Genomic DNA, 17,489 nt, shown 5'->3' with positions numbered 1-17,489 from the left:
AGTGTGATGGCCAAACTGTAACCAGAAATATGTGTGATGCTTACAGGAAACGTGTGTTTTATGCAAGACTTTTAATATAAAGATAGCTACCATTCCCTTTTTTTTGCTGTTGAGAGGAGGATTCATATCACGTTAACTGATATGTCTAGATTTTAACCAAACTTTGTTGATGTTGCTCTCCTTTCAACATTACATGGTGGGGGGGTGGGGGGAGAAAAAATCCACTGTACACGCTCAGAACTGACTTCACAATTTAGCTGAATTCTAATTTTTTTCATTGACTCTTGGCTGGAAGCTATACTTGTGCCTGCTTGGTGCCCATAACTATTGACTTAACCTCTGTAAATTAAAGTTTTGTTAAGAACTCACATACCTTTGGACAATAAATAGCTAATATCAGATATTAGACTAACTGAAATAAATGAGCATGTTACTGACTTTTCATTGATGTAGGTGTGCGATTAGTAAGTTAACCACCAGTTTGCTTGGATTCTTGTACACTGTTAGAATTGCTCATAACTTTCAGCCTTACATTTCCCAAAGGTCTAGATCATCATCATGCCTTTTTTTTTTAAGTTCCACTTTCCCAGAATCAAATTGGAAATCTTAGCAGCACAAAAGAAGGGAATGGCATCCTGTTCATCATTGCTACAACTACTGTCAACTTCAGAGCCAAATTTTCATTTTAAATATCCAGAAAGTCACCCAAGTTGGGATTTAAGGCTGAATTGCATGAGCAACACAAGAACTTTGTTAAATATATTGAATTAAGCACAGACATGCCTTCAGGTGTTTGAACCTTTGGTTTCTCTGAAATATGAACTATTTTAATGTTATTTTTCAGTAAGGTGGAGCCCACCTCAACTATAGTCCACCCAAACCTGGAACCTCTGCCAGCCTTGTATCTCCTTATGCATCCACTGATTAGCAGACTCTGGCCTTTTGTGTATAACCTCCCTTAACCCGACCAATGGCAGAGCCTTCAACCACCTCTGGACCTTCCCCCTAAACTCCTGTTTATAGACTTCAGTTATGAAACAGCATCAGTTTTAAATTACACTACTCTCTGCACTTTTGAAAACCTTCTCAAAACTCATCTTTTCAACCAAACTTTTAGTCACTCAACCTAATCTCTTCCCCCCCCCTCCACCTCCAACCAAAATAACATCCATTCTCTGTCTATTCTAACTAATTTTCTCTCCACCTCCCTCATAAACCGTGGAACATTTTCTATGTTAAGGTCACTGTGTAATTTGTTGCTATGGCTATTGGATTTTAGTTCTAAGTAAATGTTCAAGACATAATTTTCTATCTTTGTACTATATTAACAATAATGCAGAAAGTTATCACATTGCCAATGCCACATTTTGGGATATTTGATTTTTTTTTCATGGAAAGAATTCTAGAATAATTTGTGTATTTTGAAAGTGAATTTGCACAGGTTGAAAAAGCTAGAGGTGGATGTCACTGAGACAGAGAAAGGTTTAATGTGTGAATGAGCCAGCTAACCTTGCTGTTTTGCACAATGATCAGGGGATTTTAACCCGTTTGTTATCTCTTCTCAGATGGTCATTTAAAAAAAACTCCTCAACTTTAAAATTCTGAACTTGTGAATTTCTCCAGATTCTATCTCATCTTCTGCCTTGCTCTCTCGAAGCTCATCTTGTCCATGAGACCTACCTCTGCTCCCTCAATCCTATTCTGACCAAACTGTTGATCACCCAACTTCCCTTCCTGGGCTGCATGTTAGCTTATATTGTTAACCGTTTCCTCTTCCCAGTTTTTGTTTTTCCCACCCACCCCCCACTCCTTTTCAAAAACCTCCCTTCACCCCTTGGTCCTTGTAAATTGCCACCACATCTTCAACCTCCCTTTCCTATTCAAAATCCTTGAATGTGCTATCACTTTCCAAATCCGTGCCCATTTTTCCTGCAATTCCTTGTTTGAATCCCTCCAATCAGATTTCCAGGCACACCACAGTACTGAAATGGCACATATCAAAGTCCGAAATTACATTCTTTGTGACTATGACTGTAGTAAACTATTCTTCCTCATCCTTCACGACCTATGTGCAGCCTTCAATATATTTGAGTTCACCATCCGTCTGCAATGCTTTTCCTCCATTGTCCAGCTGGGTGGAACTGCCTTCGCTTGGTTCCAGTCTTGCCTACCATATTGTAGCCAGGGAATTGCCTGCAATGGCTTCACTTCCCGTTCCTGTGCCTTTTACCTCTGGAGTCCTCCAAGAATCTATCTGTGGACCCCTTCTATTTCTCATCTACATGCTACTCCTCTGTAATAACATCTGAAAGCACATCAGGTTCCATATGTATGCTGACGTCTGTCTCTCTGTCTCTCTCTCTGTCTGTCTCTCTGTCTCTCTCTCTGTCTGTCTCTCTGTCTCTCTCTCTGTCTCTCTCTCTGTCTCTCTCTCTGTCTCTCTCTCTGTCTCTCTCTCTGTCTCTCTCTCTGTCTCTCTCTCTGTCTCTCTCTCTGTCTCTCTCTCTGTCTCTCTCTCTGTCTCTCTCTCTGTCTCTCTCTCTGTCTCTCTCTCTGTCTCTCTCTGTGTCTCTCTCTCTGTCTCTCTCTCTGTCTCTCTCTCTGTGTCTCTCTCTGTGTCTCTCTCTGTGTCTCTCTCTGTGTCTCTGTCTCTGTCTCTGTGTCTCTGTCTCTGTCTCTGTCTCTCTGTCTCTGTCTCTGTCTCTGTCTCTCTGTCTCTGTCTCTCTGTCTCTGTCTCTCTGTCTCTCTGTCTCTCTGTCTCTGTCTCTCTGTCTCTCTGTCTCTGTCTCTGTCTCTCTGTCTCTGTCTCTCTGTCTCTGTCTCTGTCTCTGTCTCTGTCTCTCTGTCTCTGTCTCTCTCTCCAATTTTTCACGCTTATCACAAAAACTTGCCAGGTGCTTGATGATTTTTTTAATCCATTGGCTGGAAACCTGATAATTAAACTGTTGGAGATGAACCACTCAAACCATGCAAGCTTTGAACTCTGCCTGCTGACTGTGCGCACCGAGACATATTCACTGATGCAGACTGTAGTGTTCAGTGGTTTAATTAATCTGTGTTTGATTGTGTTAGTCTATTCACCAATGGATGCTCACTGCTTAATTACTTGAGCCTGAGAGTGGTACTAGTGGGTAGGGAAGTTTCTGGAAAGAATAAACAGTGACCCCTCGAAGGAAATCAGCCATAATGCTGCCTCCTGGAGAACCACTGAATTAGCATCACAGAATCATAGAATGGTTAGAGCACAGAAGGAGGCCATTCAGCCTGTAGTGTCCATGACATCTCTCTGCAAGATCAACTCATCTAATCCCACTCCCTGCCTTTTCCCCGTAGCTCTGCAAATTTTTTCTCTTCAGATAATTGTCCAATTTTCTTTTGAAAGCTACAGTTGAATCTGTCTCCACCACACTCTACAAACTGGAAGCCGAAGAACCACGGAATCAGCATCCAAATCTTCAAACCAGAAGCCTCAGGACCATCAAAGGAAAGTTGCGTGACCACAGAATTCAGCCTGAAGCCAGCCGAATCACCAACCTCCACAGATTGTATACCCTTTATATTTCCCTGGACTCAAATTTGACTGATCTATCCTTCCCCATTCTGTAACCTTGTGTGCGTGTACGTTGGAGTGTATTATATTAGTTTACTTAGATTGGCTTAGGTACAATAAAGCACTCACTCACTGAACTGGCACCTATATCCATTTATAGAAGAAATAAACCTGTTGTCAAACAAGGAGAGGGAAAAGAATGGAGCCCTTTGACCCCTCCTCACCTGATCGTAACATGTATATAGCTGCTAGACTGGATCTGCGGCAGGTGGTGAGGGAACCAACAAGAGGGAAAAATGTACTTGATCTCTTCCTTGCCAATCTGCCTGTCACAGATGCATTTGTCCATGACAGTAGTGGTAGGAGCGACCCCTGTACAATCCTTGTGGAGACTAATCCTATCTTCACAATGAGAATGTCCACCATCGTGTTGCGTGGCACTGCCACTGTGCTCATGGGATAGATTTCAAACAGATTTAGCAGCACAAAACGAGGACTCATGAGACGCTGTGGGCCATCAGCAGCAGCAGAATTGTATTCAACCACAATCTGTAACCTCATGGCCTGGCATATCCCCCACTCTACCATTACCATCAAACTAGGGGACCAACCCTGATTCAAAGGAGAGTGCAGGACTCATGCCAGGAGCAGCACCAGGCATTCCTAAAAGTGAGGTATTAGCCTGGTGAAGCTACAACACAGGACTGCTTGCATGCCAAACAGCAGAAGCAGCATGCGATAGACAGGGCTAAGCGATTCCACAACCAATGGATCAGATCTAAGCTCTGCAGTCCTGTCACATCCAGTTGTGAATGGTGTTGTACAATTAAACAACTAACAGGAGGAGGAGGCTCCACAAATTTTCCCATTTTCAACAATGGGGGAGCCCAGCACATCCGTGCAAAAGACAAGGCTTAAGCACTTGCATCTTCCTTCAGCTAGAAGTGCCATGTGGACGATCCATCACAGCTTCCTCCTGAGGTCCCTGGCATTACAGATGCCAGTCTTCTGCCAATCTGATTCACTCCACGTGATATCAAGAAATGGCTGCAGGCACTGGATACTGCAAAGGCCATGGTCTCGGACAGCATTCTGGCAATAGAACTCAAGAGCTATACTCCAGAATTAGCCGCCCCCTAACTGAGCTATTCCAGTACAGCTACGACACTGGCATGTACCTGGCAATGTGGAAAATTGCCCAGGTGTGTCCTATCCACAAAAAGCAGGACAAATACATCCTAACCACTTACCGCCCTATCAGTCTACTCTCGATCATCAGCAAAGTGATGGAAGGTGTCGTTGACAATGCTATCTGCAATAGCCTGCTCACTGACACTCAGTTTGGGTTCTGCCAGGGCCACTCAGCCTCGGTCAAAACATAGACAAAAGAGCTGAAATCCAGAGTTGAGGTGCGACTGACTTAACTTGATGTCAAGGCAATATTTGACTGAGTATGGCAGCAAGGAGCCCTCGCAGAACTCGAGTCAATGGGAATCTTGGGAAAACCCTCAGCAGGTTGGAGTCATACCTAGCACAAAGGAAGATGGTTGTGGTTGTTGGAGGTCAATCATCTCAGTCCCAGGACATTACCCTGAGGAGCTCCTCAGGGTAGTGTCCTAGGCCCAACCATCTTCAGCTGCTTCATCGATGACCTTACCTCCATCGTAAGGTCAGAAGTGGGGATATTCGCTGATGATTGCACAATGTTCACCATTTGCAACTCTTCAGATACTGAAGCTGCCAGTGTCCAGATGCAGCAAGACCTGGACAACATCCAGGCTTGGGATGATAAGTGGCAAGTAACATGAATGCCAGGCAATGACCATCTCAAACAAGAGAGAATCTAACCATTTCCCTTGATGTAGGATGGCATGACCATCACTGAATCTCTCACTATCAACATCCTGGGGGTTACTATTTACTAGAAACTGAACTGGACCAGCTACATAAATGCTGTGGGTACAAGAGAAGTTCAGAGGGCAGGAATTCTGTGGCGAGTAACTCGCCTCCTGCCTCCCCAATGCCTGTCCACCATCTACAAGGCGCAAGTCAGGAATGTGGTGGAATACACTCCACTTTCCTGGTGGGTGCAGCTCCAAAAACACTCAAGACGCTCGACACCATCCAGGACAAAGCAGCCAGCTTGATTGACACCCCATCCACCACCTTCAACATTCATTCCCTCCACCAACGACGCACAGTGGCAGCAGTGTGCATGACCGACAGGATACTCTAGCAACTCACCAAGGCTCCTTTGACAGCACCTTCCAAACTTGGGACCTCTACCACCTAGAAGGACAAGGGCAGCAGGTACATGGTATCACAAAAGGTTTCATTTTTGTACTAAAATCTTGGACTTCTATGTGTTTCAAATAAAAAGGATGTTGCTTGTGAAAGACACCTGCAAAAATAATTGGAATTCCAGCAATGTTTTGAAAGGATGTTCAGAACAAAGAGTTGAACTTTATGGGTGTTTTGAAAGAAGTTAAATTTGTAAAAGGACAGGAAGGTCAGCAGTTTCAAGGACTTCGAGTGGCATCTGACTATTCAACTCTGGGACACATTACCGTACCGAAAACATCCTACCAGAACATGACCTTTCTTCAGAGCAGCTTTTGAACCAGGGAAGACACTATGTCTGGATATGTGACCATGTTCAGGAAGGTTTTTTTTTACTTTGGACCCTTTAAAACCTGTGAATTGGACAAAAAGCAGGCATTTGAAATCTTTGCTTGACCTGCCTGTAGCAAGAGAGAAAGACCAGAAAAGTGCTACCTCTCTCTGTACAGGAGACTCTCATCTCTTGAAAAGGACTCCTTGCATTTGAAAAGTCGCAGATTCCTGTTACCTGCAGTCTCTGAAGAGTTTCTGCATCCAGTGAGATTCCTGCTGCTTCCTGTGTTCTAAGAACTCCTGAAATCTGAAGAATTCTTGTACTTCTAGACTGCTACTTCAAAATCCAAACAAACCTGTTGCTACACCTGATGGAAGACCTATGTGACGCCTGCTGCAGTTAAATTGCTGTGAGCACCTACCCATCACAGACTGTTCATCAACCTCGCCTGGAGAGACTTCGAGTGGCATCTGACTATTCAACTCTGGGACACATCACCGTACCGAAAACATCCTACCAGAACATGAACCTCCATTATTTTTATTATTCCTTCTATTCCTAAGGAACAATTGTAATGTAAAACACCCTTTTGAAACCGGTTAACCATTTCTTTTTCATTGTATGTGTGTGTACATGAGGATTTAGGGATTATGGAGTTTTCTCATACGTTTAGATTTATCTTGTTAGTAGTTCAGACCTGTTATTTCTTTTCGAATAAATAGTTAATGTTCTTTAAAGAAACCTGGTTTGGTGTGCTTTATTCTGAGGGAAAAATACAGTCTTTAATTTGGCTTGTGTTCGGTCGGTGGGAGACTTTATTTGATATGCTGTGACCTGTAGAGTATTGGGACTGAATTAACAGTGCATTGCGCCCGCCTTGGTCATAACAATGGGAACACCACCACCAGCAAGTTCCCCTCCAAGCCACACGCCATCCTGACTTATATTGCCATTCCTTCACTCTCGCTGGGTCAAAATCCTGGAACGCCCTGTCGGTGTACCTACATCCCAAGGACTGCAGCGGTTCAAGAAGGCAGCTCACCACCACCTTCTCGAGGGCAATTAGGGATGGACAACAAATGCTGGCCTAGCCAGTGATGCCCACATCCCACGAAAGAATATGGAAAAAAAAATGCTACTTGTCTGGCATCCAATAATGGATGAGCAGAGGTTTCCTCCCATCTAAATATTGGGAACACTGAAGCCCTTTTTTTTTTTTTGAACCCCGCCGTGAACTTTGTTCCATGGCCACTATTTCTGTCCCTGGCAAATGTCTGAACTGAGCCAGACTATTCGCAACCTTGGTGTTGTGTTTGACCCCGAGATGAGTTTCCGACCACATAGCTGCTCCATCTCTGCTTCCACCTTCGTAACATCGCTGGACTCTGACCATGCCTGAGCTTATCTGCTGCTGAAACCCTCATCCATGCCTTTGTTATCTCTAGACTTGACTATTCCAGTGTCGTCCTGGCCAGCCTTCTATCTTCCACTCTACATAAACTTGTGCTTGTCCAAAACTGTTTCCAGTTGATCTTAACTTGCTTCAAGTCTCGTTCACTCATGACCCCTATGCTTGCTAACCTACCCTGGCTCCCTTTCTGACAGTGCCTTAATTTTAAAATCCCCATCCTTGTTTTCAAGTCCCTCCATGGCCTTGCCCCTCCCTATCCATGTAACTTCCTTCAGCCTGTTAATTGTATATTAATTGGGGTTTAATTATATGCAGTTGGTGGGCATTAACTGGGCATTCACTTGAGCCCCCCTATAAATAGACTCAGACTAAAACTGTGGTTATTGGGTTCAGAGGTGTATGCTTGTCATATGCAAGTCTATAAATATAAATGTGTGTCAAGATTGGTTCCAGTCCTATCCTTTACCAACTGGCTTTCTGGAATAGAACACAGCCCTACAAACCTTTGAGATATTTGTTCTCCAATTTGCACATCCCTGAGTTTTAATTGCTTCGCTGTTGGCGGCCGTGCTTTCAGCTGTCTTGGTCCTAAACTCCTGGAGTTTTCTCCCTAAACCTCTGCACACCTCCATCGCTCTCTCCTACTTTAAGGTGCTCATTAAAACCTACCTCTTTGAAGGTTTTGGTCATCTGACCTGATATTACCCTCTGTGACTTGGGGTCACAAATATTTGTATTGGTATTGCTCTTGTTGAGCATCTTGGGGTGTTTTGTTATATTAAAGGCACTATTTAAAATGCAAATTGTTGTATATTAGAACATTGCTGTTTTAGGTTTTGTATTCTTTTCACACAGAGACCTCGTTGATGAAGCCAAAAATTATTTGCTTTTACCGCAAGAACGACCCTTAATGCAGGGTCCAAGGACAAGGCCTCGTAAGCCAATCCGATGCGGTGAGGTTTTATTTGCAGGTTGGTAATCTTGTGTAATGTTTATTTTTAATTGTTAAAATATCAGTTTATTTTAAAAGTTCATCAGAATTCAGAATAAATGGTTACTCGTGACTATGCACGATGGGTATGTTTCTGTAGTATCTCTCTCTTGTGTAGGAATGCATAGAGTTATAAAATAATGCTGTCCAAACTAGGCATTTGTTTCATGGGATTATCTATGTGTGCTCAATTTTTAAGCTCTGTCTTGCCAGCTTGAGGATTGTCTAAAAGAACTGAAAGATAAGATGAAACACATGAACTATTTTAAAGATGTGAGTGCTTTTTGTCCTTCCCACAGTCTTACATCTGTGGTTTGGTTACTTCGCCATCTTGTTTACCTTTGTTAGAAAGTATTACATGAAAATATTATAATACAGTATTCTCAATTGGCCACTTGAACAAAAAGGTATGGATATAGGCATTTAACAGTGATCTGTTCACTCAGATGATTGAATAATTAATCTGGCAAAAGGTTTCACTTATGAACTCTTGTTTAGTCGGAGGTTGGTGCAGTGGGGACGCAATTTCAAGTGTTGAGCGGTACGACCCTCAGACCAACGAGTGGCGGATGGTAGCCTCCATGAGCAAACGGCGGTGTGGCGTAGGAGTCAGTGTGTTGGATGATCTCCTTTATGCAGTGGGCGGACATGATGGCTCGTCATATCTAAACAGCGTGGAGAGGTAAGCTGAGTGTATGGTTCTACACTCTCATAGTACAGACATTTTTCTCCTCGTATTATCTCTCATACACAACTCTTGTAACAATACATGCACAAAACAAAACCTGTCAATTAAATTGTTACTAATGGCTGCATGTTTACTGGTTTAATGCTATGCAGTGAGTTATTAACTCCTCTAAGTAACTCACGTTCAGCATGGCTGCAAATTGTAATGTGTCTGATCTTAGTTTTCTATTTTCTCAAACTTTCCAACAACAAAAACAGTTTGCCAGCCACATTCCATTTTTAAAAAATGGACTTTGGCACTTCATTGGCATATAACGATAAAACTTGAAGTGGATAATACCTGCTTTCTCGTCTGTCTGTCTCTTGACTTTGTCTCTTGCTAATTTTACCTTCCTTAATCGGATTTCCACCCAGCTGTATTTTTTTAGTACAGTTGAAATCTGCATTTTGTTCCAGTTTTTCTACATCTGCTTGCTTAAGCACAAAACAACATGTGTGAACGATTGAATTTTATGTGAGCTCTTTTCCATGGCCCATGCCTCTGGGTTCATTCTCATGGAAAGAGCATATCGTTTTTGGCTTTATCAGCAAGGTCTACATGTGGAGCCAATATGTAAAACACAGTTGTTCACCATGCCATTTATGCTCAAGTGTAATGAAGTGCATAAAAACGGAGAAAAATCTTAGGAGCAAGTAGTATTTTCTACCAAAATGTTGGTCAACAAAAATTATCCTTGAGAATTTCACTTTTCCTCTTGCTAGTTGATAAAACCTGGGAGTAAAATTATTCTTTAATATAGCTTTCATACTGCATTTCTTTACTGAATTAAAAAAAAACTAAAAGAGTTTTATGCTGACCCATTTAGAAATGATTACAAGGGGGAAAATAAATCTCAGTTTACAAACTCCACTCGCAGTGTAGTCTGTTGCTGCGTACGCTCTGAAACTAGGCATATCTTTTTAATTTTTCAATAATTAAACTTTTAGATATGATCCAAAGACCAACCAGTGGAGTAGCGACGTGGCTCCCACCAGTACATGTCGGACCAGTGTTGGCGTGGCAGTGTTGGGAGGGTATCTGTATGCTGTAGGTGGCCAGGATGGCGTCTCTTGTCTGAACATTGTGGAAAGGTAAACTTGTGGAGTGTTTCTTCCTAATGTGATCTGATAGCAGTAATCTTGTGGTGCAGTAAGTGGTACAGCAAAGTTGGCCTGTCAACATGCTGCTAATGGAGTAGTAGGGCACAGACTGTTGGGGAAGGGTAAAATAGAAGCAAGATCTTTCTTCGGGGGTAATTCTACACTGCTTTCATGCACCTTCTCTAGTTAGATTATAAAGCAGTGTTTGTAAAGTATTAGAAGCATGATACATGGTCTCCCAACCAATGTAAATCCACATCTAGAGGGGACTTTGAATTTTAGCTGTATATATGAGGGAGTGCATCGCTGACAGTCTGGTACAGTGTTGGCTCCATGAAAGTTAGTAATCCACATCGGAAACTTTAAAAAGAAAACTGCGAATGCTTGTATGCACACTCATATACAGGGAGTATACTTACCCACAACTGCTACGTGTTGCCAGGAGTATGCATGTGTGTTTTTCTCTGCTCCCTTTCAGCTCCTAGATCCTTATGCTGTCTGGTAGATGGAGGTAAACAAAGTTTGGCATGAGTATTCAGTTCAGTGATTTAAAGTGCAAAATGTGAAATGTATTACTTCAGTAATACATCAAGACATTTTGCTTTACTTAAGATGAATAAGTTTTCGCAAAATATATTTGCTTTCCTTCATCGTGCATCTTTTTCCATTTGTTCGTCCCTCCCCCAGCCCCAATCACCCCTCAAAAACGAAATTCCCAGGATTTCATTAGTCTTAACTGACTCTGGGGAGATATGTGACTGATGCTGTTCCAGTCACGAGAGTGAGTCGGTTGCATTGCATTTTAGTTTGAATTTATTTTCTTCCCTGCACAGAAAGACATCACTGGTGTTCTCCTCTCTTCCCTGACAATCACTCTGTAGTGCAGCAAGTTGTTATACCAATGTGCTTCACCACCAGGCTGGCCAGAGACTTGTGTACAAATAATAATTCTGGAAACATTCTTTTAAGACAAGAGTAGAACACAGCACCGTCTTATGTAATCAACTTCAACATGTATTGAAGCAACGCCTGTTGTATTTTATATAGAATCTAATGATGAATATGCAATAGTAAGTATATTACCAGCTATTTTTGACTCACTGAGCCCCTTCATGATATATTCTGTAGTTGCTTGGCCGTATTCAAGATGATCACAAAAGAAAGGAGTTTTAATGTTAAATTGTATTGTCATGCATTTTTATACACTGGTTGCCCAATTTTCTAAGATTATGTAAATTTACTGCAGGTTTTAGAATCATTTAATGTTGATTTCTAAGAGGGAGCAGCCTCTCCTTGCAAGAGGTTCTTATCAAAGTCAGGAGTGCCTTAATCAAACCACAAGGAACTCCTTTAAGTTGGTCTTCATTGGATTATGCCCTTCCCCCAACTATCTTTGCCTGCATGATTTTAAACACCCGAGACTAAAAATACGTTTGACATTTTGATTCAACTGATACTTCAATATGGCAAGAAATCTTTCAGTGCAGATGGTTGGAAATTCGATTTTTGTTTTGTGTAGTTCTGCATGAAGTGATGAGGCAAAAAATATTTCCATTCTAGGTTTGATCCAAAAGAGAATAAATGGGCGCGTGTGGCTTCAATGAGTACCAGACGGCTAGGTGTGGCAGTTGCTGTATTAGGTGGATTTCTTTATGCTGTTGGTGGATCTGATGGTACCTCTCCCCTTAATACTGGTATGTCTTTTCTGTGTGGAAAGATGAATTCTGTTGTATTATTTGAACTCTTAAAACAGTGATTGATATATGTGTATACAAAAACATACAGCCAGAGACTGGAACAGAAGTTAATAATACCTTGGGAAAGTCATATAAGCATATTTTTTCCAAAACCCACAAACTAAGTATAATTTATTCAAAAGCAAACTACTCCACATGCTGTAAATCTGAAATAAAAATATAAAATGCTGGAAATACTCAGCCGATCAGGTAGCAGTCAGTTCTGATGAAAGCTTTCCTAATTACTAATAGAATGTTATCATTTATTGTGAGGGGGATTGAATATAAAAGTAGGGAGGTTATGCTTCAGCTATACATGGCATTGGTGAAACCACATCTGGAGTACTGTGTACAGTATTGGGCTCTTTTTTTAAAGAGATACAGCACTGAAACAGGCCCTTCGGCCCACCGAGTCTGTGCCGAACATCAACCACCCATTTATACTAATCCTACACTAATCCCATATTCCTACCACATCGCCACCTGTCCCTATATTTCCCTACCACCTACCTATACTAGGGGCAATTTATAATGGCCAATTTACCTATCAACCTGCAAGTCTTTGGCTGTGGGAGGAAACCGGAGCACCCGGTGAAAACCCACGCAGACACAAGGAGAACTTGCAAACTCCACACAGGCAATACCCAGAATTGAACCCGGGTCTTTGGAGCTGTGAGACTGCGGTGCTAACCACTGCGCCACTGTGTATGTAAGGAAGGATGTAATTACATTGTAAACAGTTTGGAGAAGGTTTACTAGACTATTATCTGGGTTGGGCGGGTTGTCTTATGAGGAAAGGTTGGACAGGCTAGGCTTGTATCCGCTGGAGTTTAGAAGAGTAAGAGGTGACTTGATTGAAACGTATAAGATTCTGAAAGGTCTTGACGGGGTGGATGTGGAAAGGAAGTTCCCTCTTGTGGGAGAATCTAGAACTAGGGGTCACTGTTTACAAAATCGTTACAGCGCAGAAGGAGGCCATTTGGCCCATTTGTGTCTGCACCGGCTCTCTGAAAGTACAACTCCCTCAGTTCCATTCCCCTTCCTTCTCCCCATAACTCTGCATATGCTTCCTTTTCTGTATTCTAATTCCCTTTTGAATGCTTCAATTGAATCTGTGTCCAGCGCATTCCAGACCTTAACCACTCGCTCTGTGACAAGGTTTTCCTCGTGTCATTTTTGCTTCTCTTACCAAATACTTTAAATCTGTGCCCTCTCATTCTCGATCCTATCACGAGTGGGAACAGTTTCTCTTTATCTATGCTGTCCAGACCCGTCATGATTTTGAATGCCTCTATCAAATCACCTCTAAGCCTTCTCCTTTCTAAGGAAAACAGTTCTAACTTCTCCAATCTATCTTCATAACTAAAATTTCTCATCCCTGGAACCATTCTTGTGAATCTCTTCTGTACTCTCTCCAATGCCCTAACGTCTTTCCTAAAGTGCGGTGCCCAGAACTGCACGCAATGCTCCAGCTGCGGCCGCACTAGTGTCTTATACAAGGTCAACATAACCTCCTTGCTCTTGTACCTTATGCCCCTATTAATAAAGCCCAGGATACTGTATGCTTTTTTAACTACTCTCCCAACCTGTCCTGCCACCTCCAATGACTTATGCACATATGCACCTAGGTCCCTCTGCTCCTGCACCCCCTTTAGAATTGTACCCTTTATTCTATATTGTCTCTCCATGTTCTTCCTACCAAAATGAATTACTTCACATTTCTCTGCATTGAACTTCATCTGCCACCTGTCTGTCCGTTCCACCAACTTGTCTGTGTCCTTTTGAAGTTCTACACTATCCTCCTCACAGTTCACAATGCTTCCAAGTTTCGTATCATCTGCAAACTTTGAAATTGTGCCCTGTACACCAAGGTCTAGGTCATTAATATATATCAGGAAAAGCATGGGTCCCAACACAGATCCCTGGGGAACTCCGCTACAAACCTTCCTCCTGCCTGAAAAGCATCCGTTAACCACCATTTTGTTTCCTGTCACTCAGCCAATTTCGTATCCATGTTGCTACCGTCCCTTTTATTCCATGAGCTGCAAGTTTGCTCACAAGCCTGTTTGGCACTTTATCAAAAGCTTTTTGAAAGTCCATGTACACTACATCGAAAGGATTGCCCTCTCTGTTACCTCCGAAAAAATCTCCAAGTTAGTTAAACATGTTAGTTTAAAATTAAGGGGTCGCCCATTTAAGACAGAGTTGAGGAGAATTTTTCTCTGAGGGTCGTGAATCTTTGGTACTCTCTTCCTCAAAAGGTGGTGGAAGCAGAGTCTTTGAATATTTTTAAGGCAAGGGAGATAGATTCTTGATAAGCAAGGGGGTGAAAGGTTATTGGGGGTATGTGGGAATATGGTGTTGAGATTACAATCAGAGCAGCTATGATCTTATTGAATGGAGGAACAGGCTTGAGGGGCCGAGTGGCCTACTCCTGCTCCTAATTCGTATGTTCATAATGACCTGAAATGTTAACTCTGTTTCCCACTCCACAGATGTTGCCTGAACAGCTGAGTATTTACAGCATTTTGTGTTTTTATAACTATAATTTTTTGTTGGTGCAAAACCCGATAGCAAGTTGTGTGACCAAGCCCAATACTATGGGTACATTTTGGCGAGATGCAAACTGACCCTGTCTTGTTACCATTTGGCATGTCCTCATTTCAGTTTGGGAGTAGAGGATGCCACCAATAAACTGAAGTTAGTCACTTCTGCACAAGTGGGAAGATGAAAATTGACAAGCAAGTTACTCATGCCATGTTTTGCTGCCAATGTACAGAGTACAATTGGCATAGGTCTGTGCACTGGCCATCATATTAATTCAGCTCTTTAGACAGGTTTAAAAGCGGTTTGCAATCCGAAATAAAGTTTTCCACTAGAACCTGACATTCAGATTTCTATTTTGAAAAGGATGTGAGATACTTGACTTTTATGAGAGAGCAATTGCAGATCAGTCTAAAACTCCTGAATAGCACACCAGCTGATCAGCATTGCATTGTGCCTTTCCGCTTGCAGTTGAACGCTACAGTCCGCAGGAAAACCGCTGGCATACTATCGCGCCGATGGGTACACGGCGGAAGCACCTGGGGTGCTCTGTTTACCAGGATATGATCTACGCAGTTGGAGGGAGAGATGACACCACAGAGTTGAGTAGTGCCGAAAGGTTCAATCCTCGCACTAACCAGTGGTCTCCAGTGGTGGCTATGACATCGCGCAGGAGTGGGGTGAGTATGATGACCTGAAAAACCTAATCATGCCAATTTGAATTGGATTCCCAACATTTCAGATGGATGCTGAATATTCTGTATAAGACTTGTGTAGCTATTCTACTTTGAATCTCATCTCAGCAACAGCTGTCCCAGCTCAAGATGTCTACAGATACAATGTTAGATTGTGTACACTCAGCACTTTGGACCACTCATTGAACTACATTTTTTCAAACTTATAATTCTGATTTTGTTCATTAAAACAAAAGCGCCACATATTATTGACAACCAAATGAAGGGGAGTAGAATACAAAACAATTTTCAATGAACCAGCATGGGTCTCTGTTTGGATGCAGTCTGTAATCCTTCTCTGAGAGTCATTGCCATGGACTCAATTTAGTCCCTATCCAGTTCCTAGGAACTACTTGGATCACACTCTGTCAACAGTTGCCCCAGGAGTCTAATTGTGGTTCCATCCACATTTGTTTAATCTAACTATAACGAGGGGAGAGAAGAAGGGAATTAAAAAGATGCTCCCTGGTCCTCATCTGTGATAGCCAAGTCGTGTATGACAGCAGACCAGTGACTTGCTTTCTGAATTCTTCCCTCTCCTCTCTTCCAGTGTCCCTAGTATGAGCAAATGCTTCACACATTGCCTCTGCGCACTGATGAGGCCAGAGATTTCTTGTGCGTTCTTGTGAGATGCAAACCCATACTGTGCCAGTGTGGTTGCATTGAAGATATACTTTAGTTACTGAAGAAGGCATACAAGATGATTACAATTGCAAGCAACTGGACTTTATGACGATGTACCTTTTCAAAAATATTATAATTGCTTTATTTTTCTATTTTCCTGCCTTCACACTTCCACTGCACCAGATGTCAACAGTGTTCCTCAGGAAGGTAGGAACAGGATTAGGCCTAACAGCCCCTTGTGCCTGTTCCACCATTCAGAATCACAGAATTGTTACCGTGCAGAAGGAGGCCATTCGGCCCATCTTGTCCACACTGGCTCTCCGAAAGAGTGATTCCGTCAGTTCCATTCCTCTGCCTTCTTCCCATAACGGTACATTCTTCCTATTCATATAACTCTCTAATTCCCTTTTGAATGCTTCAATTGAACCTGCCTCCACCACACTCTCAGGTAGCGCATTCCAGACCTTAACCACTCGCTGTGAAAAAGTTTTTCCTCATGTCACTTTTGCTTCTCTTACCAAATACTTTAAGTCTGTGCCCGATCACGAGTGGGAACAGTTTCTCTCCATCTACTCTGTCCAGACCCCTCATGATTTTGAATACCTCTATCAAATCACGTCTCAGCCTTCTCTTCTCCAAGGAAAACAGTCCTAACTTCTCCAATCTGTCTTCATAACTGAAGTTCCTCATCCCTGGAACCATTCTCGTGAATCTCTTCTGTACTCTCTCCAATGCCCTAACGCCTTTCCTAAAGTGCAGTGCCCAGAATTGCACGCAGTACTCCAGCTGAGGCCGAACTAGTGTCTTATACAAGGTCAACATAACCTCCTTGCTCTTGTACTCTATACCCCTATTAATAAAGCCCAAGATACTGTATGCTTTATTAATGGCACTCTCAACCTGTCCTGCCACCTCCAATGACTTATGCACATATGCACCGAGGTCCCTCTGCTCCTGCACCCCCTTTAGAATTGTATCCATTATTCTATATTGTCTCTCCATGTTCTTCCTGCCAAAATGAATTACTTCACATTTCTCTGCATTGAACTTCATCTGCCACCTGTCGGCGCATTCCACCAACTTGTCTATGTCCTTTTGAAGTTCTACACCACCCTCCTCACAGTTCACAATGCTTCCAGGTTTCGTATCATCTGCAGACTTTGAAATTGTGCCCTGTACACCAAGGTCTAGGTCATTAATATACATCAGGAAAAGCATGGGTCCCAACACAGATCCCTGGGGAACTCTACTACAAACCTTCCTCCAGCCTGAAAAACATCCATTAACCATTATTGTTTCCTGTCACTCAGCCAATTTCGTATCCATGTTGCTACCGTCCCTTTTATTCCATGAGCTGCAAGTTTGCTCACAAGCCTGTTGTGTGGCATTGTATCCAACGCCTTTTGAAAGTCCATGTACACCATCAATCCTCTCTGTTACCTCCTCAAAAAACTCCT

At 42.5% G+C, this 17,489-nt stretch overlaps 1 protein-coding gene across 3 annotated transcripts in view; it reads left to right on the top strand.

Annotated features, from left to right (window-relative positions):
• The window catches only part of klhl20 (kelch-like family member 20), a 92,351-nt gene that overhangs the window by 48,010 nt on the left and 26,852 nt on the right, over window positions 1–17,489 (top strand). For 2 of the 3 annotated variants that reach the window (XM_068037906.1, XM_068037905.1), the window contains 5 exons: window positions 8,432–8,547; window positions 9,066–9,249; window positions 10,242–10,385; window positions 11,955–12,088; window positions 15,146–15,354. In XM_068037906.1, the coding sequence (XP_067894007.1) occupies window positions 8,432–8,547; window positions 9,066–9,249; window positions 10,242–10,385; window positions 11,955–12,088; window positions 15,146–15,354 (787 nt within the window). The remainder of the gene's footprint in view (window positions 1–8,431; window positions 8,548–9,065; window positions 9,250–10,241; window positions 10,386–11,954; window positions 12,089–15,145; window positions 15,355–17,489) is intronic. The other variant, XM_068037907.1, reaches the window with a different exon arrangement.

Source organism: Heterodontus francisci, chromosome 8, assembly GCF_036365525.1.
Source record: "Heterodontus francisci isolate sHetFra1 chromosome 8, sHetFra1.hap1, whole genome shotgun sequence".
Taxonomy (NCBI): domain Eukaryota; kingdom Metazoa; phylum Chordata; class Chondrichthyes; order Heterodontiformes; family Heterodontidae; genus Heterodontus; species Heterodontus francisci.
The sequence above is the reverse complement of the archived record's forward strand: the minus strand, read 5'-3'. Positions and strand labels throughout refer to the sequence as shown.